The 26,313-nt window shown below is 35.3% G+C and overlaps 1 protein-coding gene across 2 annotated transcripts in view; it reads left to right on the top strand.

The window, feature by feature from the left end:
* CDH7 (cadherin 7, type 2) overlaps positions 1-25,150 on the top strand; it is a 72,486-nt gene extending 47,336 nt beyond the window's left edge. Inside the window, exons 6-11 of one of the 2 annotated variants that reach the window (XM_014938707.1) lie at positions 4,083-4,336; positions 9,132-9,268; positions 11,254-11,375; positions 12,780-12,897; positions 14,873-15,124; positions 22,506-25,150. In XM_014938707.1, the coding sequence (XP_014794193.1) occupies positions 4,083-4,336; positions 9,132-9,268; positions 11,254-11,375; positions 12,780-12,897; positions 14,873-15,124; positions 22,506-22,999 (1,377 nt within the window). In that variant the 3' untranslated portion in view covers positions 23,000-25,150. Of the gene's footprint in view, positions 1-4,082; positions 4,337-9,131; positions 9,269-11,253; positions 11,376-12,779; positions 12,898-14,251; positions 14,301-14,872; positions 15,125-22,505 lie in introns of those variants that run through there. The other variant, XM_014938708.1, reaches the window with a different exon arrangement.
* Positions 25,151-26,313: the final 1,163 nt, after the last annotated feature.

Genomic DNA, 26,313 nt, shown 5'->3' with positions numbered 1-26,313 from the left:
AGGGTTGTCATGTCTTACTATAGCAAGTGACAGGACTTAAGAAGATTTCCTATGGCCCAGTTCTTGCCCTCTTTGACTTTCTCCCCTAGTACACAGCCCTATCACCAATATCACCAGCCAATTTGAATGTTAGAGCAAAAAAACGTGAAAATGGTGTTGCAAAGTACTTTCTCATTGAAATTGACTGCTAAGAGATTATTCTAAAACCTGAGTTCATTCTAAAAGTAATATTGGCAATTATAAAAATGGGGGGGTTGTCTGTAAGCTTTGGAGTGAAAAGATATCTTTCTATTACTCTTAACATTTCACCTTTTTTGCAGCTGGAAAATTTTCTTTTAATTCTATATCAGAGTTTACAATGTAAGAACTTGAGGCTTCCATGGTTCTTTTGAGAGATAATGTGCATTTGTTTGATGTATTGCAGTTTTCAATATAAGACCTCAACTGGGCTTAAAAATGGGATTTTCACCTCTGAAAAGTATGTTATTACAAAGTTACCATACAATAAAAACTGAACATTACAAAAATGAACTTCCTGTGAATGATAACTTCATATTCATCCTCTGTAATAGAGATGGCTTTTTTTTTGTAATTTCCTGGACCTTAAAAGCCCTTAAAAGAAAAAAAAAAGAAATAGAAAGACCCCACAAACCCCCAAAGGAGAGAAAGATTAATTGATCCTGCACAGGATGTAATCAGATAACACTAATGCAGAGATATTAATGAAGCTGTCAAGCTCTATTCACTGTACTGAAGGACTGAGGTATACATTGTGAGTTTAACCTTCAACACTGATGGAGTGATTTGTAGTCTGTTGACTTGGTATTCCATTATTGGAATCCTGTGCTTTTGTTATAGCAGGAAATAATGAACACATGATCCAAAGGGAAGTTAAATAATGCTCTCTGTGTAGCAGACATCACTGATAATTAGATAAGAAGAAAGAAAAAAAGGAATTCTTTTCAATTAACATTTTAAGTCTTTCATAAGTGTGTGTAGTATGCGATGTCTTCATTTTATTATCTAGAAATTGTTGAAACATTTCCAGCAGGTCACAAACTCCAGCATACTAATCAGATCTTAAAGATTTTGTTTATTTTTTGCCTCAAAACTTGATACCTGTGTATTCACCATAGGGTCTGAGGATGTGTATCTTATAGAAACAGACTGAGGATGACTGGGGCTTTTCTAGACATTATCACACCCCATAGGAGACAGACTCCGTTACAAAGAACTAAAATAAAACAATATTACTGCCCCTGTGTTACACAATAGCATCTGACATTGTAAAACCCCTTTGCCAATCCATACTTCCCTCTTCTAAACACCAACTGTTCCCACTGTATATGTGTATTTTGTTAACAAGGATCCTTATAGCTTCTGGAAGCTAACAGCAGCATTGATGGCCAAAACATATCCGAGGGAATCCTAGGGCAGGATTCACGTTGCTGAAAGCAGATGTTTACTTCTTCCAGTTCTTGAGACTCCCTTACTAGTGACTATTGAAAAGAAGACATTCATAAGTAGCCTGACTGATTTCTCCTCTATAAAAATTTTGCTACACGTGCAGTAAGCACCATATAGTGATTTTCTCAGGTGTACATGGCTAAGTTAGAGAAGGTGAAACCTGCTCTTAGTAAGCAAGCCTGTTTAGAATGTGCATCTACACCGTAATTAGTTTTGCATCCTATACTGTGAGGAAGTACCTTTCTAATGAAAGTGGGTTTTGTGTATTCCCTATTAGTCTAACACTCCTATAATCCAGTCAAATAAAGAATGATCTCTTTCTACATTAAAAGAATGAACTATGATTTAAAAGTGTGGGTCTGCCTTTGTGATAAACATTCACATGGAAAACATGTTTTTATGGTATCAGTTATTAAAGTTCTACTTTAGTCTTTAATCAATATAGAAACGTGAACGTCTTAAAAATAATTTAAATAATATTTCTTTATTATTGTGCTTAGTCTATTTAAATTAAAATTTATATAATTTGTTCAATTACATATATTGTGCTTTATGCACTTTCTCTGTTAAATCAGAATTTTCATAATCATTTTTTCTTAGGATGACTGTGGTGTTAACATTAGCATATCACAGGAAACTGTCTTGTCCACAGTCTCCTGATATATTTCCATGTGTTTGATTAAGTATCACTGTAATCTCAGTCATCCAATTTCTACATGTATCACTGATTAATGCGAATTAACTAGCTTCTCTGCTGCATATTTTTGTACATTCTGACTGAAAATATGCTGTTTACTAAAAGCTTGCTGGTTTTTTTAAGTTCAACAAATCTCATCCTTTTGTCTTTCACATTCTTCAGGTTATCATTTCTCTAGTCAATATGGTGCTTTTACTGGAAAATTAGGAGTCAAGATATTTTTTTGTGTGGTTGTCTTCTCCTTAACTTTGCTGCTCATCTGGTCCTATCAGTTGCTTAATTATTACCAACACACAATATAGTTTCTGAGACATTTTTCGTCCTAGCTCAAAACAGGACACAACACATTACATTTGCATTGTGTCTGGGAAGTTTGTTTCAAAGCACACATATTGTACTTGAAATGTATAACCAAGATTAAAATTAAAACCAATTAAACATGCTTTAGTAATAAATAGTGACCGGTTGTATTCAGTATAGTGACCAGTACCCAGACAACCTTTCTTTTATGGCATGTCTGTATTTGGAGAGCTATGAATACTGTGGCTCTGATTCACTGTGAGAAGTAAGTGCTTGCATAACAAGAGAATCACACGTATTCCCATTCAGAGAAACTTTTGCTGCCACACAGAGTTTATAAATGTTCAGTGCTTTTCAGAGTGTCATATGTTGAAATGCATTTTTCGTTTTTAAATCTAGACTGTTTACAGCTGTACTGTAACATCAGTATAATCGCTGACTTTAAGATGCTCATTTGGGATTTATTCTACTGTAACTTGATGGAGAACTTAGACCCTTGCATTTGTAGGTCAACAGATGTGTGTTTCACCTCTACTGCTCCTCTGAGCGACTACAGGAATGTTTTGCAGATGCTGTCAGATTATTTTCCAAGCACATTTCAGATCCCAATGATATATTTAGAATGAGAACTGCAGAAAACCTTTTTTAATCTATTTTATACACTTCAAATTATAGTTTGATAAGATAGGTGAGTAACCAGATTGCAGTTTTAGAAATTCTTGGGTCTTTTGTTGTTATTCTTAATCATTAAATTTGAAAACAGTTAGCTGGGCATTTGGTAAAAGCTCACAAACTAAAACTTTAGATATAGGTGCTAATATTACACAGTGCTAATATCAACATGATGTTTTCTTTCAATAATTGCCTGTGAAGTAAAATGAATTTTTTGCCTCCAAAATAACTTTATTTATGGCACTGTCCTCCACATCACAGATATCCCTTTAGGTGTGGAAGGTATTTTTTAATTCTAATGCAGCATTTATTCTAAAAAGAAATATACTTTCATGAAAGAAAATTAAAGCAGAATGAAGGTGGAAAAAAATAAGTTGGTTTTTTTTTTTGTTAAGCTAAACAAAACAAAACAATCTCCAGGCTGCACCCCAGTACAAAATATTGCCAGATAAACAACGTAGTTTAACCAATTGCTGCTTTTTCTATGCAAATTTATACAGAGCTTGGAGTAATAATTGATTAGTCAATCCCAACACTATGCAAAAAAAAAAACCACCACAATTTTCTGAATGAAGTGTTTTCACCAGTGAATATTGTATTTAGTTCTAATGTCTGAGCAGTGTGACATATTGAATTTGACATTCCTTATATAAAATATGAATAAGAAAAAAATAAGTATTCGTTCACAATAATGAAATCCTACAGGGAATTTGATCCTCACAGAAATCACAGGAAGTTTTGCCATTGAAGTCATTCACTAGCGAGACATTGCAAATAGTGTTTGAGAAAGCTAAAAAATGAGGCATCAACCATACTCTGCCAATCAAAAGTGCTGGTTGGATACAGATGGCAAAGTTCATTTTGTACTTCTTGGTATTTTTAAGTGAAATAGTTTTGCAGCAACATCACTAGATAATAACATTTCCAAATAACTTTACCTGGATAGGAGCTGGATTTTGAAGCTAAGACAAGCTATACCCTGAGGATAGAGGCAGCCAATATGCATGTTGACCCTCGCTTCCTGAGTCTGGGACCCTTCAGTGACATGACAACGGTGAAGATAATTGTAGAAGATGTTGATGAACCACCTGTCTTTACTTCACGCTTGTACTCCATGGTGGTGTCTGAAGCAGCAAAGGTTGGCACTATCATCGGAACTGTAGCAGCTCATGATCCAGATGCCTCAAATAGTCCTGTCAGGTAACTATAAGATGTCTTAATTGTTTATTTATTTAGCCTTTATATTGTTGTTCTTCATTTTATTGTGGGAGGGTCTTTGGTTATACCAAAAGCAATTAGTCTTTTCCCTTGTAGAGGGAAATTGAGATGTTCTAAGAGCTTGTGTATTTTGACTTTTATACTCCTGAACTAGAGAACCTTTAAAAAAATAATATATTTAAACCTCTGTAAAACAAAGAAGAGAGCACATAATTTTAGGATTCCAAAGAAAAAAATCTCAACATATTACCCATATTTCTTTCTCTCTAAGTTCAGGAAGAGTCCGTTATTATCTATAACAAATTTTGTTATCTTAAATGAACCAGGACCAAAAAAAAGTATATAATATATATATGCATGTGTGTCTGTGTGTGTGTGCATAATGATTCATATTCTGCATGCACTATGCACAAGATCTTAATAGCACATAGACTCTTGCATAGTAAACCACAGCTGAGGTCTCCCTGGGAAAAACAAACAAACAAACAAACCAAAAAACCCCAAACAAACAAACAAACAAACCCCCCCCAAAAAAACAACTTAGAAAAAACACTTAATGTGAGAGAAATGGATAGGACAAAACGTGTCCTGTCCTGGTCAGGATGGTTAAAGGCCACATTCTTTTGGCTTTTTTAAATACTGCCACAGCCAAATATCTTTAGTTTGAATTAGAAGAGATATGAACACTGAAACCATCAAAGGCCTCTTCCTTTGTCTTCGCTGTGTGAAGACCCTGCAAGTTTTCCACATTCTAATGTCCAGGAACATAGAGAAACCATAAGAAAACACAGAGTATCCATCTTATGTTTGCCTGTATCTAAGGTTAAAGTCCAAGGAAAAGACTCACCACTTAAGTTAAACCAGTAATGAGTTACTGATTACTTTTCTTATGCAGAGCGGTAATATTATTTGTCAAGGGAACATAAAAAGGATCTACAGGATAATACTTCCGACTCAGGAATTTTGCAAACTTAAACATCTGCAGTAGGAGGAACAATTAAAAGCTAGTACTAAGTTTCATAGAATCGTAGAATCATTGAATGGTTAGGGTTGGAAGGGACCTTAAAGATCATCTAGTTCTAACCCCCCTGCCATGGGCAGGGACACCTCCCACTAGACCAGGTTGCCCAAAGCCCCACCCGGCCTTGCCTTGAACCCCTCCAGGGATGGGGCATCCACAGCTTCTCTGGGCAACCTGTTCCAGTGTCTCACCACCCTCACAGGAAAGAATTTCTTTCTGGTATTTAACCTAAATCTCCCCTCTTCCAGTTTAAAACCATTTCCCCTTGTCCTATCATTACACTTCCTGACAAAGAGTCCCTCCACAGCTCTCCCGTAGGCTCCCTTCAGATATTGGTAGGCTGCTATAAGGTATCCCCAGCGCCTTCTCTTCTCCAGGCTGACCAAGCCCAGCTCTCTCAGCCTGTCCTCATAGGAGAGGTGCTCCATCCTCTGATAATCTCTGTGGCCCTCCACTGGACCTGTTCCAGCAGATCCATGTTCTTCCTGTGTTGAAGACTCCAAAGCTGGACACAGTCCTCCAGGTGGGGGCTGACAAGCGCAGAGTAGAGGGGCAGAATCACCTCCCGTGACCTGCTGGCTCTGATTCTCTTGATGCAGCCCAGGATGCGGTTGGCTTTCTGGGCTGCCAGTGCACATTGCCAGCTCATGTTGAGCTTCTCATCCATGAGCACTCCCAAGTCCTTCTCCTCAGGGCTGCTCTCTAGCCATTCTCCGCCCAACCTGTATTTGTGCCTGGAGTTGCCCCCTCCCGGGTGCAGGACCCTGCACTTGGCTTGGTTAAACTTCATGCGACTTGCACAAGTGAAGTTTCATTATTATTGTTCATTTAGTCCATATATAGAAAAGAATTTCACAGGTACAGAACTCGTTTGGATGTCACCATTTTGGTGATGTTAAATTTTTGACTTTCATGTATTGGAGATGAACTTGGGAATCTAGTGTAGGTATTTAATTTCTAAAGCAGCAGTCTTAAGTTGTAAAAATAAATCATGTGTTTCACTCCTAGAAGTGACATAAGTGCTCACTCTCTCTCTTTCATTATATATTTGCAACATATTCAAAATAGCTGATTCCTATCATATATAAAGAAGTCCTAGATGGATGGTTGGCAGGGATTTGCTTGTGAAATTTATCTTTGCTGAGCTCTTCCTTTGCTGTGGCAGTGTTTTCTGGCACTGATGTCAGCATCTGGTGTATAATATCAGGTTTAGCGAATCATGTAGAGTAGGATTAAATTCAGTTCCATAAATGCAGTTCATGCTCAGAATGCTTTTGACTTCTGTTTATTGGCCTTGATCCGGTCAATTTTTACAATTCTATTATAAAAAAAAAAAGTTATATTGCCATTTTAACTAACATCTTGAGGATTTATTCTGCTTCAAAGTCATTTGGAATTGAGAAGGAGGAAAAAGAGAAATGGTGAGGGTGTATCTATATGGCTGTGAACTTGCAATGCACATCATTTGGGCTACTGACAGATCATATAATTTAAAGCTGTCCTGCATCTGCTATGATGTACATCAGAGTCAGATTCACCTAAAATTGGAATGCGTTAAGGAGGATTAATACATAATACTTTTCATGATCTATTTAAGAAGTTTAAATTATTAATCTATAAATAAGTATTCTAAATTCTGAACTTTGAATTATATTGATATTGATTAAAATTAACTTGTTACAATTCAGGAAATGCTGAAATTACAAGATCAGACACAAATAAAACCTTGACAACACGGGGTGGGGGAAGCAATAAATAGTTTGAAAAAAAGAGGTTATCTGTATGGACCTGAGAACTATTGATGTTTGAACTAGCTTAAATGAAGGATTTAAAACTCCTGCAGCTCAAAGATTTTCAAGTATTAATGGCTGCAAGGAATTAAAGGATTAAAAGTATATTAAATAGGTTTTTTAGAATTTGAATATGGATGCAACACTTGTAAATAAGTTAAGGGAAACTGATTGCTTCCTATGCATAAAAAATATTTTTTTCTTGTTTGTTGTCCAATTTATATAACTTATTTATTTTCCCTTCCCTTCCCTTCCCTTCCCTTCCCTTCCTTCTGCTTTTTTATTGTTTTCTTTTTATCACTTTCTTACTTTCTTTTCCTTTTTCTGTCTTTCTCACCTCACTCCTTCTCCTTCTCCTTCTCCTTCTCCTTCTCCTTCTCCTTCTCCTTCTCCTTCTCCTTCTCCTTCTCCTTCTCCTTCTCCTTCTCCTTCTCCTCTCTCTTTCTTTCTTACTATTTTGTCAAGAAAGGTCTTTGGCTCTTTAAATTGCATAGTGATAGTGTTAATAATTGGGAAATCTAAAAGCTGGCAGGAGATTGAATCCCAGCTACAGGGCCTGCTAAGACTGACTACATAGCAGAGGTGACAAGCATAGTCTCATGGGGAAGCTTGCCAGCCACAAAACAGCTGAAGAGCATTGCTGACCAAATAAACAACAGTTCTGGCATGAAAAAAATGAACTACAGTTGACATGAAATGAAAAAAAAAATCCAAACAAAAAAAAGTGAAAGAGGGAGAGCCTTAATCCATGAAAACTGCTGTTACTGTTGTTCTTACAACTCTACTCCATTCTCTCTCTCACTGTGATATAATGCAGTAAAACATTTCCAATTATGTAACAAGTCCCTGCTCTAAGATTTTGCAGCCAAGAGGAATAGATAAAAGCAGAGTAATACAACAACATAGAAGCATGTATGTACAACATAGAACAAAAAAATAATCAAAAGATCATTATTTCTGGGAAGTCCCATTTATAACTATACCTTCCAAAATTCTTTTCTTCCAAGTTGCTCAAAGGATTCAGTTAATGTTATATCACTAATCTAACAGATCATCAGTTTGACAGTGTAAGGTCCTGGGCAATGACAGTAATTTTAATGATCACACTTGGTCTGATCTGGACATTTTAATTCATTCCTAGTGTAGGGAAGTGCTGTGGAGTACATACTTGATCTAAATGAGAGTGCAAGAATCTGACCCAATACTAAATCAAATGTCAAGAATATTTCAGTTGTAATTCTAAATCTGCCTAATCAACTGTCCTTTTCTTTCAAAAGGGTTACAAGCAAAACACCTACAGGCATTTTGACCTTTTCCTGTATTCTATTTTCTGTTTGTAAGGAGCTCATTTCTCCTTCCTAAAACAAATTTGGAGATAAAAGATACATTAAGCCAAAGAGTTAAGGGCATGAGCCTGTGTTTGTCTAATGACAGTGAAGCACCAGGAGTTGACAGTGATGAGACATGTTGTCCCTTGACCTAATCTGTGCAATTTCCTTTTTATCCCTGAGTAACCCAACTCTGGGTAACTTGGGAGCTCTTATGCTGGTGGTAGAAAGCTCTGTGCTCAAACTGCCAGCCCCAGTGTGAGCAGCGCCCAGCTGGTACAGCCACATTGCAAACTTCCAACTCACCTTCTCCTTAGATGGCATTCAGGAGGATGTTATTCCATGAAAGAAAGAAAGATCACCTTACAGCAGAGACAAAGAAAGAAAAGAGAGGGGAATATCTATATCCTCACTTAAGAGGACACTGTGGGAATGGAGCCCACCACTGTCAGCACAGGTTGCTGTGTAACGCCTTTGCATACAGCTTTGCTTCTCTCGACACCCCAGAGATAATGGACAAAACAAAGCTCAAACTGGGGAAACAGTGGAAAGTCTTTCTCTCTAGTAAGAAATCAATGAAAAATTTTAACAAGCTGTAATTGAACATAAATCAAAATTTTTCTTTCATCCTCACCTAGGTACTCAATAGATCGAAACACAGACCTGGAGAGGTATTTCAATATTGATGCCAACAGTGGAGTCATTACAACTGCCAAATCTTTGGACAGGGAAACTAATGCTGTTCATAATATCACAGTTTTGGCTATGGAGAGTCGTAAGTAATAATTTAAAGATTTTATTGGCTCTTTGTGTGTAAAACTTCAGGCTTGGTTGTGACCAGCTGCATTCAGAGAAATTATGACAGTTTCAAACCATGGGAGATAAAAATAACTTCTTACTCAATGTAAAAGAAACCTGTGTGATCAGAATTAAGAAATACAACTGATTATATTTTGGCTCTTGTCTTTGCCTCATACCTTGTGTAGTCTTTTGACTTCTGAAAAACAAGTACAAAGAAAGATGAAATATGTTAAGTGAGCAGTCTCAGACCAAGTATCATTAGAGGAAAAGTGATATGGACTATAGAGGAAAGCAATTAGCTCACTTAGGGTTGATTGTTGTTGGTCAACCACAGCATTCTTTAAAGATATGTAGGAAAGAGAATGTGAATGCTTATGTGGTTTCACTTTCCTGACTCTAAGGTAAGAATGTAGAGGATATTTTGTACTTGGTACCTTCTCTGGTGTAAGATGAAAAGTCTTGAAGAATAAAAATAAACCTGAACTAGCTCAGCTCTGAATACATTCTGTGAAAAACTATGTGGTTTTGCCTTTATATTTGAAGAATTTATTTCTTCAAATTTCGAACCTTATTACTACTCTGTTGGGCTCTGGTAATAAAAGAATTACCAGTTCTCTGGCCTGCTATTTTAAAAACTCACTTATTACTTTCAGTGAGCTTAATTTAATCTTTAAGCTGAAAGCTAACATTTCCCATTTAGTGTCTATATGAATTTATCTTGTATTCTCAGGAGTAAAATTTTTGTCTAGGAGGCCAGAATGGACACCAAAAATTTTCCTGGATAGTAACAAGACTGACAAGGTAGCCAAGGAGCATACCTGACACAAGTGAGAGTCTAGGAGCACAAGCGATAGATACCTTACAATGCTTCAATTTATGTTCATGGCCTGCTTGGCTTTCAATAATCTTAGGTCAGCAGAAGAAAAAGTGTCAGAAATTTGGTGTCAAAATTGGTTCCTCCTCCAGTATTTCACATGTGGAAGACAAAACTAGAACAAAACACTTCGTGATCTACATTTGGATGCATTGCTTAAAATATTTACTAAATATTTACTAAAATGTGATTGGAGTACCCTATAAAAAGATAGATACCTATTTGAAGGTTTGTATAGTTTTCCATTCTGTCCTGCTCTATCACTAATAGAATTGCCTAAGTTGGAAGGGACCTTTCAGATCACCTAGTCCAACCATCACCATTTTATCACCAATTTTGGTAAAAAAGTAATGCAACCTCTCTTTCCCCTGCTCCAAAACAGAAGCGTTATCTAGACAAATAAGTATAGCACACATTGATGTTCCTTATGCTTGGTCCAAAAATATCTACTGTTTAAGATTAAATGATGACATTGGACCCTGAATAGATTCATATTATAGTTAGAGATGTTCATCAGTTTAAGAATGTGATTCGTAGTTAAGATGTTCAACATGTTAATGACAGTGTTGAAATAGTTATGTGTGTACTTTAAACACTTTGGGATTTGCTTGGGAATACAGCTTCCTCTTTTTTCTGTTATATGTAGCTGATGGAATTCTGTTTTTAACTTCTTAATAGCCTGATAGATCAGATTTGCAACAAAAATTTCTTTAACACATGATAACCGTGCTATTTCTGATATGAATAGTTGCTGTTCTGGCTAGCTATACCTGCCTAGCAATGGTTTCACATCCTCTTGCTCTTATCCTTCCTTATGATGTGTTTCAACACTGTGATTCATGAGATAGATTTTCCATTTTAACCTGAGAGCAAAATTGTAATTTAATTGAAGCTGCTGGAAAACATAAACACTGTTTCCACTAGGTCCAGAAGATCAAGCCACAGCTTCCTTTGTCTTTCTAGGAGGGACTGTAATTGATCTGACATGTATAGGCAAAAGAAGAATGCAAAAGAAAAGGTACTGACCCAAAGAATGACTTGCATGGAGCTCATCTTGATTGTTTTGTTGGCTTCTTTTGCTGTAGAGAATCCAGCACAGATTGGGAGAGGCTATGTAGCCATTACTATCCTTGACATCAATGACAATGCTCCTGAGTTTGCCATGGAGTATGAGACAACTGTCTGTGAAAATGCTCAACCTGGTCAGGTATGGCTTGGTAGTTTTTTATGTTTATTTTTATCAGATAAGCAGCCATTCCTTATGAAAGTCTGCCAGCTTTAAGATAAAATATAATCAGCTTATGCCAGCAAAAATGATGTTTTGATGTGCAGCACAAACAAATATTAATCAAACCTTAATGTCTTCACCATACCTCTGAAGAGAAAGACTCAGGTGTAAAAATTACTTGTTGAAGATACTGGTAAAATTGGACATATTTTGCTAAACTCACTTAATTTTGAATAATATTAAGAATACGTATTTCCTAATTTTACTAGGAACACAGAGGTTATTTGGAGACTGAAGGTCTACCATTCCTAAAATGAGTACACACTTTTATTTCCCTTAGGATGTATGGGTCATAAGGCCAAAATTACACAAGGGAAATGTATTCCTATCGTATTACCCAGTGGTTTTAACCCCCCAAATTTCTTCCAAGGAGTCGTAGACCCAACTGAAAGTAACAGGTGTTGGTTATCCTTGGTGTCTCTCATATATGGATGTTTCCTCTCCACTTTGTAGGATTTCAGAAAAAAAAAAATTCTCTTTCTCTCTTCCAGAAAACTAGTAGATGTTTCACCCACACAGAATCTGCATGGGAGACTTTGCACTTTTGTGTCTTTTCCCAGAATATTGTCCTTCTTGTGGCAGATGTTGTTTATTGCACATTTCAAAATCATAGCATAATTTACATACTTAACACAAAACACTATGATTATTAGCTTGTGTCCATGAGTAACACAGAATATGTGTGTTCTTATTGCAGAACCTGTTTGTTTTCTGTGTGATATAATCAGAACTGTTAGCTCTGAGTAGTCATTCTTTATGGGCTTTAAACAATGGTGACACTTTTTTAAGAGGTAGATTTTGACGAAGTTTTAAGAAATAAAATTGGAAAAATAATCACGATAATAAAAAAGAAAACGCAGAAAATATTAATATACTTATGACTTGGGGTTTTTATATATATTTTTTAAAAATACATGCATTAAAATGCTTAAAAGCATATAATCTTCTCCTTGCGAAAGTTTATGACATTGATTGCAGCCACTGATAACTACAGCAAGGGCCATCCGGAAGATACACTTCTTCCACTGCTATGTAGTTTTTACTCCAAGCCCTGGTGAATGACAGGACCTAACGTTCTCACAGGCCCTGCAGATCATTGCTTTTGGCCAATAAAGTTGTTACATAGAAAATAAAGTATTGAGTCACATTTTAGTTTTAATAGTATCTGTACATGGTTAGGAGATTAGAAAACCAAAATGCAATATGAGCAGGACTTAATGGAGGATTGGTACTTTTATAAGTAATAGAAGCATTATACAATGTACATACATATTCATGCTTCTTACCATGCCAAATGATGAAACCCAATATATCTCAAAACAGGTGATCCAGAAAATCAGTGCAATTGATAAAGATGACCCACCAAATGGCCATCAGTTTTACTTCAGTTTAACAGCGGAGGCAGCAAATAACCACAATTTTACACTGCAGGACAACAAAGGTAAGGACATTTTATTTGGGTAAATAATCACAACTAACATCTTTCATTTCAAATATACCATGCTGATTATGACCTACCTAATTTTTTATTCTGGTAAGGACATAAATCGAACTACAATCATACTGCAAAATAATTTTATCTGTACATTATTTGTCAAGGGAATTAAGATGTTGTTTGAAACATTTAAAGCCTTCAGCCAAACAGAGCACCTTTAATTTTTTTTTTCCTTAAGTCACACTTCTCACAATTTTTCCTTGTATTTGTAGGGTTTTATCTAAATTAGATTTTACCTTGGGGCAGTGACTGAAAAATGTCCAGGAATTCATGTTCTATTAATGTAACTTAGGGCATAAAAAATGAGTGAATGGTAAATCATGAGGAGTTTCTTCGTTTTTTTTTTTTGGTTGGGTTTGGGTTTTTTTTTTTTTGGGGGGGGGGGTGTTTTTTTTAGAAAAATGCCTCTTTTCAGTAAGTATACCAGCTATTGAAGAATGCTTTTGATAATGGAAGCTGCCTACAATATTTACACAGTCTTTTTATGACTATTTCCCTAAAGACTTTTGCAAAGACTCCCATTGACATCACGTTTCTATTAGTTAAAACACACTCCAATTAGTGTTCTCATTAGTTGCACTGCATAGTAGGGCAGCTGAGCATGTATCAGTCAGTTTAGCTATTAGCTGAAGCAAATAGAACTAAATAGACACTATATTACTCTTGCATTGCTCTTTTATGGATCAGTACTAAACCAGATCTACAAAGTCAACTTTATTAATAAAACAAGAAAAACAGACATATGGTGGACTAAAGTATACTGTTTGTACAGAAGAATTTGAAGAACATTCACTAAGTATAACATGACTAATAAAGTTCTCTCATGCAGCTATTTATTGCCTTACCCTGCATGTAGTTACTGACATGCTTTGTTTTCTTCATATGAGCAGCTTGAAGTTCGAAATGACAGACTGTAATAGTAATAATAATCAAAATAATAAAAATGCATTAGAATAAGACTCAGTTCAGAAATCTAACATTGTTCAAAGTACTGTAAAGTATTTAATAAAAAGACAGGCCCCCTTCCAGAGAACTTATAATTGGGAAAAAGTAATAATAGACTTCCAATACCAGTAAAATCAACACAGCAGCAGTTGCTTCTTTCAATGTTAGTTAATTTTATGCATATCTCATCTGATGCTATATAGAAAAGTTCTTGCATATTTTTTCCAGATAGGTCATAATAGATGACACAATAAGATAACTTTACAGGACTATTGATATATCTGTCTATTAATAGATAGATAAGTAGATAGATAGATAGACCGACCGACCGACCGACCTTTTCTATGCATTCTAGGAGATGTAACTCCCTACCTCTCAGGAGCTGTCAACCTGTATTGAACACAGTGAGTTTTGCACATGTTTTCTGGAACACATGGACTTTTCAATCACCCAACTCAGAGCAGCATCGAGCCACGTATTTTAGATTGATTATATTAGTCACTTTGACTGTCAGACTGAAAACAAGTGCATGTCTTTCTTACATGTGCAATTACCTGTATTTGTGCACTAACTGGATTTTTTTTCATTCAAAAAATATTTCACTGGTCTTCAGAACTTATTCTCCTATTAATACGTTCATCTTTTCCATTAATATGAAATCTATATCTGTAAATAATTGAAACAGATCCTTGGAAATTAGACCTGAAACAGATATAGAGATACTTAATCTGATCACTGAAGGGTAATTTTTTTCTTTTTTATAATGATTTCATCTTCAACTGTCTCTCGAGAGTGTGGAACTGTGAGTTTAACTAAAACCAAATAGACCTCTTTGGTATCATTTCTCAAATAATCCTCTCCCTGCAGCTTCAAAAATAGACGACCAGAAATAATATAAATAATATACAAGTGTTTATAAAGTCTTTTAAGTCTTTTTTTCTTTATAAGTCTTTTATGTTTTTATTCCCTTATCTAGATAATACTGCAACAGTATTAACCAGAAGAAATGGGTTCCGAAGACAGGAGCAGTCTGTTTTCTACTTGCCAATATTCATTGTGGACAGTGGATCACCTTCACTTAGTAGCACCAATACCCTCACCATCAGAGTCTGTGATTGTGATGCAGATGGTATTGCTCAGACATGCAATGCAGAAGCGTATATCTTGCCTGCGGGACTTAGCACTGGAGCTCTGATAGCAATATTGGCTTGCGTCTTGACATTGCTAGGTATGTCTTCTTCCTGCTATCCTTATTTTCCATTCAGTGTATAGTAGCAAAAGAAATATATATATATGCGTGTATGTGTGTGTATATAAGCTTCAACATCTCCCCCCTCGCCCTGCCTCAATTTCTGTAAACAGAAATGCCTAATATTGCCGGCAGAACAGGATTTTGTATCATGACAGAAACAAAATCTATAGTTTGGGATAATATAGTTCACATACTTTGCTTCTATGTCAAACTGCCTCCAGATGTATGTATGAAATAGTAGTAAAAGAAAAAAAGATCAGTTGCATCAAATATAATATTTAAGAGACAGACAATGTAATTTATGGTAGTATTTGGTTCCGCCTACTCTTGGTATAGCCAGTATCAGTGTGCGTTCCTTTTTCAGAAACATAACTATTTTTAACCATTTACTGATTTGCTTAGAGCAAAAGACATTCAGAAAATACAACAGATGTAATTTACTGATGCATGTCATATTTAATTGAATATCTTCTACAGATTGATCTTTTGTTACTTCTGCAACTGGTAGCACAGTTGGATTATGTTGTGCAGTGAAACTACGACTAGATAAAAGACAGTGGAAAATGGTGGAACAGTGTCAAAATCCTAGTTTGGTCAGCATTTATTATTTCATACCTAGTCCTTAAATAAAGTGTTTACAACATAAAAAGGCCCAAATCAAGGGGTAAAGATGAAGGATCAACCTGCGGGGTGGAGGTGCAGGAGAGCAGAAATGCGGCTTTGCTTTTTGTCAGAAAGTTCAAATGTTAACAAGGGTATAGATTCAGCACACAAGAATTTTCTTGAGTGATGTTATCAATGGAGAGATTTCTCTATTCCATGGCTCTATGTATTAGTCTAAGGGACAAGGAAAGACCATAGTCTCCTCAGGTTGGTAAAATCCCAGTGGTGATTTATCTGTCACTGTTATCCGAGTAATTTGGATAGGTCAAATCAAGAGACTTTCATCCACGCTTCTGTTCATGGCATTATTTCAACAATGTATGGATTTCTCTTCTTATTGACTTTGATTCACCTCACTGTAAACCATTAGAAGGAAAAGTCCCTTCTGCCACAAACATTTCTAAAGGATGCAGAAAAGAAAATCCTCTTGCGTTGTTGTTACAGAGTAAGAAAAATCATTACTTCTGCAATTAACCCAACCAATTTACTCAAAAGCTCTGTCTAGGAGGTGGGATTTCCAGAGTTTTCCATCTTTGTGACAAAAAAACCTAACAACATAAGATTGTTTAAAGTCACTCAAAGCGTAGGCATAGGTTAAAGGAGAAATGGAAAGAAATGATTGCCAAATGCTTTAATGAACATTTTTAAAATACTGTTTTTCTAGTAGCATTTCTAGGCCATTTATACACCCAAATAAACTTTATTTGGACATGAAGTTAAATGGTAGAGTTCAAAAAGATATGCAAAAGATTCTTTTCTATCAGCTGGAAAAACACCCATTCAAAACTTTGGTCGAATATACTTAAGAAGAAAAGTTCTGTAACATTAGCAATTACTTAATCCCAAATTGAAATGTCACAATTTCTGTTATATATGTAAAGGGAGTTTCTGAAGGTTGCATAAAAAACTACTGTAGCCTAGCCTGGGAATAAGCTTTTCTTAAATAGGTGTCACATATCTTAAACAAGAGCACTGAGTGGACACACAGCATGTTACCAGACAAAAACTTGCTTATTCTACTTAGTACACCAGGATTCAAATACAACCAATAAATCAAGAAACCTGTGTTTTTATTCCGGTCATTTTTAGAGTGTGTCAAACAAGCATTTGGTAAAGAATAGAACATGTGTTTGAATAACATAGTGTTGAACATAACATAGTGTTTGAATAATGCCCTGTGCACTGAAGAGGAATCTGGCATACGACCACCTTATCGTTGATTTAATTTGCCAATGAATTGTACTTCCAAAATCAGCTGTCTGGATTCATCACCACTGTTTATCCAAATAGACGTTTCTATGTGCAGTCATCACTTCCAATCTAAACTGTTCCTTTTTGGGTACAGTTCAAAGCTCGAGGCACAGTTTAGGGTATGTTTGTATGCTAAGCCTGGCTTCGAGTCCTTCATTTTGGTACTGTATCCTGCTGCTGTTTTGTTCCCAGCCAGGTGCCAGTCTTCACAAGGAAGAGGTGCCTACACATCACTGCTGCCCAGTGAAACCCCAGTCAAGTGCTGTTCCTTGTCTGGTCCCAGAGCCTTTCTTCTTCTCTCATTTCTTCCTAGAAGACATTTTTTTGGAAGCAGCTGAATAGTAGTACTACTAGGAATTTACCCTCTCTTTCTCCCTTTTTCTTCTCACATCCATTCCTGAGAAAAAATCCTGAAGATCCACTAGCACAGCATAAAAAGTAAGCTTCAGCTGTTGGCAAGTGATTCCAGGGCTGGGACCAAGGCACCTCTTTGTGTAAGAGTTTATCAGTGAAAAGAGGAGACAGGCTACGATGTCAAAATAATTTTCTGACCCAAAACTAACATGCAGCGCAAATTCAGTCACATTCATCAATGTCATCTCAATGTGAGTGACAGTTGTAAAGTGGAGGAGACATGAGATTTGCATAAGTATCATGGATACATGCATTCTGACACTAATATCTTGAATTCTCAACAAGCTCTTCTGCAAGTTAGTATGATGTACTTTGATATTTGTTCTTGCTTCGTAGATTCCTTTGTATAATAAATAACCATTTGTTTTCACCAAGAATCAGATTGTCTCAGTGGGATTTCTTAGTGTTACTACTTAAGTAACAAATCAGTTTTAGATAAGCGCAATGTTCTCACTGATACTAAGAAGGAAGAGGGTTACTAAATAATTCTAATTCATTATAATAACATATAACATGGTGTAGACTAGTTTTTCAAAGTAAAATATTTTTTAAAATTTAAAAGCATTTTACCAAAATGTTTCTCCTTCCTCATATTGACTGGTGGAGATTACATTCTATGTTTTATTCTGCAAGAAAGTTTCAGTACTTTGTTAATTACTCAAAACAGTTTTATAATTATTCACTCTGCAGTGAGGCTATGTTTTAAAGAAAAACTAAAAAAAAAAAAAAGGTGCTTGCAATTCATTCTGTAAAAGCACATGAAAAGCTAGTTTGTATTCATTTTAGACTGTAGATAATTTTCAGAGGAGTAGAAAATTTTTTACTCCTCTGAAAATTATATGGTAATTTAATTCAAGGTAATTTGTTTTTCACTTAGCATCTTCCAGACACAATAATTGCTTTTGTAACAAGTGTTTAGCATAAAATGTGTATATAAAATCACACAAAAAAAGAATGATAACCAAATCATATTTGAGAGGTTAAAGATTTTCTTTATATTGAAACAATCGAAAGCTAGATTGACATAATGCTTTTTCATGATTTTTTTCTTCCATACTTCTGAATATAATCTATTAGTACCACCTATTTTCTTAGAAGCACTAAAGAAAGCCTCCTATTAGTGTTGTACTAGAGCTTACAAGTTAATAATACATTGATTAAACTTCAAAATACAGATTTAAATTATTATTTTTTCAGTTGAAAGATGAGGATTTTTTTATTATTATCACAATAAATAAATAATCTAATTTAGTCAGCACACATACTTGTGTGATTTGTAAAGAAGAAGAAACAGGCCTAGTCATAGGGATCTTATTCTCTAAATAGGTAAAATGTGTACAGCATGTGACTATGTAGTATGTGTGAGTTTTGGTCTAGCACTTTTAAAAGTGATAAATCTATAACTGATTTAATTTGGGCGTATCCAAGTTAGGTCATTTAAAATGTGGTTGAGTATGCAAAGCAAAAGCTGTTTTCTGAAAGTTATAGGGTCACTCAATGTGAGCATCTAAAGGTCACGGTCCTTTGCAAATATCAGTCCAAATGGATTAAACAACACTTGTATATGAAGCTTGTTAACTGGGAATTAAATGCAGATTTCCTGAGTCTTGGCCTCAGTAATTCCCAAATCTCGCCTGACTCTACTGGCAACTGCAAGGTATAACTAAATAGGTTATTAGTGTGCTGCTTAGATGGCTGAGTATCTCCAGTCTTCAGCTTTATGAATCATGACAGACCTAAGGCATAAACCAATGTGCAGATTTGCTTGCAGCTGATAGGGCTTATTGCTGTAGTAAATGCCAGGCTTAGGGGTATAGCGTATACACTGCATGATAATGCTTATGATTTAGCTCTGTCCCTTACTGTATAGCTCTGCATGTAGTCTTCTCCCTCAGGTTGTCTCAGGGCTTTTATGACTTCCTTCCAATTATGTTGCAGTTGCCTTAAGTACAAAAGGAAAGATTAATACTAAAACAGAGAAATATGCTCAGGTGACCTAAACCTGACTTTTTACCAGATCATAATAATTCCACAAAGCACACTTCATAATAGCGAAGCAGAAATCCATTTTCTATTCAGAGGTGTTTGTTTAAAGACTGATTAAGGTGGACTGAAACTACTGATTACATCTATACTGACACAAGGGTAAAACTACATATTACCACAGGTAATGTAACACAAATGACATTTTCTCTTGGCTATTGTACCTGTTAAACAAAATCAACATTTCTAACAATTTAGGTAAATCCGAACAAAAAGGTTAGTTTAGATCTGTCTTTATTAGTTCTGATTATTCAGTCTTTATGACTAGTTACTTCTAATATCAATTTATTTGTTAAATTACATATGAAACCAGCATTGACATTTCAACTCTTCAGCATGGGTTCAGTGTAGTAGTATGGAACCAAAGTTGTGGCATCAATGTGCAGTACGTATGGCCCTAAAGCTTTTCCATTCCATTATTTCTTCTCTAATAAGCGAAAAATTACATTTTGTAGGTGTTCAGCCACTCACTAATTACTGACTTAATCTCTACTTACTGATACATGTTGGAGAAAAAACTGACCATGACTTCATGAGAAATACATAAGCTTTAAAACTAATTTTACTTCATTTAGATATCAGTGAAATTTGTTTGGGGGTTGTATTCATCTCTGCAGTTCTAGCACTACAGCTACAGCTTTGTTCATTTAGAGATTAAACTTTATTGTTCACAGTTGTTGGAAAGCCTAGAAATTAATAATCTCATAAAGCCATCTAAATGCTAAAATATTTAACCTTCACAAAGATTCCATATTTTTCTTGGCTTCAAGAAATTGTGGGACATAAAAGGAATACTATATAAAACATTCATTATATCTTGATTTTTATTGTACCTTTAGGCAGACCTGCCTACTAAGTTGCATAATTTTCAGTTATTAGCAGGTGTTTAACTTTCAAACTGAGGTATGCTAAGAGGGACAGTGGTGTGAATATGCATTTACACTTGAGTAAACAAAATAATTAGCTGCTTACTTACGTGGCAATAAAAATTGTGGCAGTAAATATAAAAATATTATTTGAAAATTTATGTCAATAGAAATCTCAGCTTAAATGTATATTTTTACTGTCAGCAAGCTAATTTTTCTTTCCCTTCAAAATACTTTTTATAATAAGGAAAAGCATTAAGAGTGGAGTGCAATTGTTGTCTCTGTGATGACAATTTTATGTTCTCTGCTGTAGAATTCACAGCTCAATTTGTATTATACAAATATCAGAATGTTTTGAAATTTCACAAAAGCCACTTTAAAGGTCAAAATCTTATATTGTCAAACTACTTATGTAAATATTGTTCAAAGAAAAATGCCGCAAACTGGTGGTTTCTGAATTCAGTACGTAAAGCACGAATGAGGAAGATGCCAGGAGCAAAAAAGTGAAAGCGTGCTGCTGATGCTGCAGTAATATAGAGTCACAAGGCATCTGTTAGTAGATGGATCATTAGATGTGTGCCTCCTAGCAACTTTAAAAAGGAGGAAAAATATTGCCTAATATATTTGTCAAAAAGTTCAGAAAAAAATGGAACTTGGCTCCATGGCTCCAAAGAAAAATAAAAATATCTGCAAAAAGTCCACTTTTAAAGTCATCTTACACTTTAGTCAATTCCACATAGTACCGTAACATCTGTAGATGTGTGATACAGTTTTCTACATGTTCAGTCTGACTGCCATGACTGGTTTATTCTAACCACGTGACCCCCAATATTAAACCATGCCTCATGATGACTAGATTGATATTGATTTAAAAACTCCTTCATGAAAAGGAGGGCTTTCAAGAATGTTAGCCCTACATTACAAAATTTATGGAGGCAACTTCTGAGACTAATGAGGGAAGCCTAAGCTTAATTTTATCTCTGTCAACTTTTGCTTTTCCAGATGTTTATACAGCATTTAGTTGGCATATAAAAATACTGTAAGTAAACTTTGTAAACCTTAGACATATGAATGCATGTCACTTATTCTTAAGATTAAAAATAAACATAAAATCAGAAAAGGTTAATTGAATGTGGAATGACACTTTTCCACGTACTGTTATTTTTATACTCCTAGTGATGCCTATTAATTTCTAGGAGTATCATTAACTCAGAAAATGTTATCCAGATGCTACAACACAGTATTAGTATTTTTGTGGGAGGTCAATTCACACTCCATCATGTCCCACAGATGGGTGCAATATTCATATTACTGGTTTCATATTTTGTATGTCTGTAATGAAGTTTCTCTACCAAAACTACATTTGAACAAGAGGAGACTTGACTTAATTTCTCCCAGTTCTTTTCGCTGTCACTGCAACTTAGTATTACCTTTCAAGCTGAGAGAAACTTTAAGGATTACAATTAAAAAAATAATTACACTGCTAGCACTGGCTCATCCAATAAACTCCAGCCCTAGCAGTTCACATTAGATGTAATTCATAAACCTGAAGTATAGTACTTTGCATTTTATAGGAAAGTGAGATCTTATATAGAAATAGTTTTAATGCATGAACTCTTATTTTACACATTGCTTAACAATTCAGTGTTCACCAATCTATGACTTTTTAACATTTTTTTTTCAGCAGAGTTTGGGCATATGTGTTAATTCAGTCACTTCCCTAACCACGGTTGTTAACTTCTATTCAGTGACTTTATGAATGTGCTTTTATCGCTTGGCCAATTAAGAGTTCAGGAAAAGGTCCTTTTTTATTTCATGGCTGTGAGTTTGTAATAGTCAGACTGAACCAGCCTTAAAATTTATGTTTAGTGGACAGCATATGAGATAGAATTAGAGATGAAGATGTTAATCCAGAATGGTTTTGGAAATAGATTCTTTAATGTCTAAAAAGCTTATGGTTTAAAAGCTGTTTCAGAAGCTGCTAGGTTTCAAATCTAACTGCATAAATTGCCTCCTATGTCCTTGGGTCTTTGCCATATAAATTAATGAGTACTTCCACTGCTAGAAAAAATATAAGGAAGCTTCAGCATTGCTAAAACTCCAGTCTTTCTGTGTTTCAGTTCTTGTCTTGCTGATTGTCACCATGAGGCGACGGAAAAAAGAGCCCCTCATTTTTGATGAAGAGAGAGATATCAGAGAGAACATTGTCAGGTATGATGATGAGGGTGGTGGAGAAGAAGACACCGAGGCTTTTGACATGGCTGCCTTGAGAAACCTCAATATTATCCGAGACACCAAGACCAGAAGGGACGTGACACCTGAGATTCAGTTCCTGAGCAGACCGACTTTTAAAAGCATCCCAGATAACGTCATTTTTAGGGAATTTATCTGGGAAAGACTAAAAGAAGCTGATGTGGACCCCTGCGCACCACCTTACGACTCCTTGCAGACATATGCATTTGAGGGAAATGGTTCGGTGGCAGAGTCACTCAGTTCTTTAGATTCGATCAGCTCAAACTCTGACCAGAACTACGATTACCTCAGTGACTGGGGCCCTCGCTTTAAAAGGCTGGCGGATATGTATGGGACTGGACCAGACTGCTTATACTCATAGCCTTGGAACCTTTCTCTGAAAATGCACTGAAGAATACTAAACCAGAAAACTCAACCTTACAGACTGAAGAAAGTTGTAAATATTTCTCCATTTTTAACCTTTTAGGTTTTTTTGCCTTGCTGGAACATACCTTCATTAGACTTGTCCTAGGGACTGCACTGACCCCACAGAATATGAGCATCTGGTGGCATTTTTGATAAAATGAAATGCTCAGCCACGTTCAAATAGATAGCAACCCTCAGATACCTGCAGAGGCAACTCACTTTCAGGAGTATGTTATGCACTGTGACCTCAATGAGCCAATGATACTCTGTAGATGCCTTTGCAGTATTGCTATATCCAGAACACAGAGTCTCTGGTATGGATAAATGCCAGAAGAAACAAATTTTCAAATATAATATATAGTTCAATATAACATTACAATGTGTAGTATTTACAGATGTAAGGGTTTTTTAACAAATTTTCTCTGCAGTGCTGCTGCATGCGGCTTGCTAGGTCAAAAAGGAGAAGGACAGACATGAAAACAAAAAAAAGCCCAGCAGATCTTTTTTTTTTTTTGCTTTTCTCTGTTCTCAGAGCTATTTAATTAGAAGTCTCTGTAATTTTTGGGTAGTTTTATGAAAAATTACTGTTTGTACAAAGAAATTCCACAATGTTTGTCATCAACTTACTGAAGTAGTTTACAAACCACATAAAATGAGAAATATGGAGGGGTATTCTTATAGCTGAAAGGTTTTGTGATGCCCATGTAGGTATAGAAAAGAAGTTGCTATCTATTTGCTATTTTTTATTATCTCTTCTGATTTGTACAGGAGAGTTTATCCTTTTTTATTATTATTTGTCATAAAGTGTTATATTTATTTTGGAGCTCCAATCTCCTCTAAATTCAGGTCCATTTTACCGCCTCATGGTATTAGACTTGTCAGAACATGCTGATTTTTCTCCGGTCTCAGATAAATGTAGGAAATGAAGCATGGAAATGGAGAAATTACAGTAAAGTAATCTCACCCGCCATTCATCTCTCAGAAAGGAGAGCAGCTACAAGGACATGCAATTGTTCTTCTGAGCCATTACAAAGTCTGAGACATTTAAATAAAATATTTGTACATTGAATTTTTGGAAAGAAGACTACAGAGATAGCTGAGAGTGTCTTTAATGCAAGATTTAATTTTGAAGGTTAAGTATGCTGTATGCTTCAAAGACTCTAAACACTTTGCTTTTCTCCTTCCCTTTCTCTTTTGCTGCTGATGAATCACAGTAAAAGACTCTTTTCAATTTCTTTCTTATGTTAAGCAATGTAATACTATTAACTCCAGAAATCATCTTTAGATCCTGCTGCACATGAGTATGTTTCCCCAAAGGTGTTAACTCACTACACATAATTTCTACGCTGGTTCAAGAGTGCCAAAACAGAAGGACAACTGCTATTGGTTAAAATATTGTATGATTTTGAAGTAGGATTTCTTAGAATAAGACAACTTTTTTATGATTCTGACTATATTTATACTTCATCTTTCATGATTTATTACTAGATAATAAGGAATATATTCAAGTAAAATAGTGGTTTTAAGTATTATTTCAAATTGTTTTGTTTTAGATAATCTGTAGATGAGTTCCTAAGTTAGACTAGGCTCCTGCAAACTTTTTCACTTGTACCTGACTTGAAATGACTTGACTTGCCTGCAATTACTGAGGCGTACAGAATTGTTTGCAGGACTGTGTTTGTGAATAGAAGGTACTCCATAGAGGATGATGCTCAGTCTAAAAGTACTTCTTTCTGAAAGAAGGATCCTTGTACTAAAATCCTAATGTATGGGTGACACCAGGCTGGAAGATGAGAAATTATCATTAAGGCTTTGTAATTTTTGCAGCCCAGCATTATCAATTAACTATGTGAAAGTGGCCTTCAGCTCCATCCGAGAAAACAAAATAATTTTAATTATCTGCAACATTTTTAATTTGAGTTACATTTTGGTAGACAATCATTGTTTCATAATTCAGTAGATTTGCTTCCGGTTGTATTAAATATATATATATAGGTATATATATATATATGAGAAAGATTTTGTAATGGAACTGAAAGACATCACCCATGACTTTTAGTCATACATGTAAGATTTTCAATAAAAAAAAAATTAAAAAAACCCAAAATGAGCCACGTGTATGTAGTTTAATGACAGTGAGATATGCTGCAAGAGTTAAGCAGTTACTAAATCAGCAAGGTGCTGAGAGAACAGTTTTTTATTAATCTCCTTGTTGTTTGTGGAAAGATAACTCATGCATCTGGATTAAGATGTCAAAAAAGCTGATTTTAGCACATAACACTCAAAGGAGATTTTGATGTGGCTTAGAGTAAACAGCACGATTCCCCTGCTTTACCACCTTCTATATCTGTAAAAAATTAAAAAGCTCTCCTGTTATGAAACTATGTTAGGGTTTGGTTGTTTTGGTATATTTTCTATGGAGAGAAATATGCTTTAATCTAAAACCACGAAAATTCTTGCATATGTATGTTATCTGTTGCACAGTTCTAAAATAATAGAGTAAATTTGTTGCCTATTGATTATATTATTGCCGTAAGAAAGTAAGGTGGAAATCCCTGATGTTTGATGACAGACGTTGCTAAAGTATATACATATGGTCTACATAATACACATACTATATAATGCCCTCCATAAGTTACCGTCATTATAGGTTTTCACATCTTATAATCTAGTTAAAATTCTTTCTTTCAGTGTTATTTATATTGCATAGCCTAATGCCATAAAGTATATTCTACTGACTATATAGAGGAAAATATTTTCTATGTCCTGGAAAGGTTATGAAGTTATCTGAGAAAATTAATTAGAAAGGCCTTTTAAAAAGACTTCCTATTTTATTTATTTATTTAACTTTCTGGAAATTTCCAGTACCTAACTAGAGGCCACAAGTCCTCTTTAAAAAGTATGTCAAACATTGCAACCACTCCCATCTTATAGCGAAATTCCAACAGCTTTTTTCTTCCTCCATATGACAACTGAAGAGGTTAATTTAAAATTGAGATTTCTAAGCGCCTTGAAAAGTGTGCGCTTTTCAGAGTGTCACTGAGAAAATCCACATAAAGTTAACCCATTTGAAGAAGATTTAGGTCAAGACTTGTTACTCCTCTGACCATTGAAAAATCTGAACTCAACAGAGTTAAACAGTGGACATTATGACTCATATTTTTTGTTCAAAAGAATAAACTGAGTGTACTTACCCTACTAGCTTGTATCCCCATCAAGACATAGTATAGGCCTTTCTAAGCCTACTAATTCTGATAAGTAGGTTAATAC

The sequence above is a fragment of the Calidris pugnax genome, unplaced genomic scaffold (assembly GCF_001431845.1).
Source record: "Calidris pugnax isolate Ruff unplaced genomic scaffold, ASM143184v1 scaffold13, whole genome shotgun sequence".
Classification (NCBI taxonomy): domain Eukaryota; kingdom Metazoa; phylum Chordata; class Aves; order Charadriiformes; family Scolopacidae; genus Calidris; species Calidris pugnax.
This window is presented reverse-complemented; position numbering and strand designations above follow the sequence as displayed.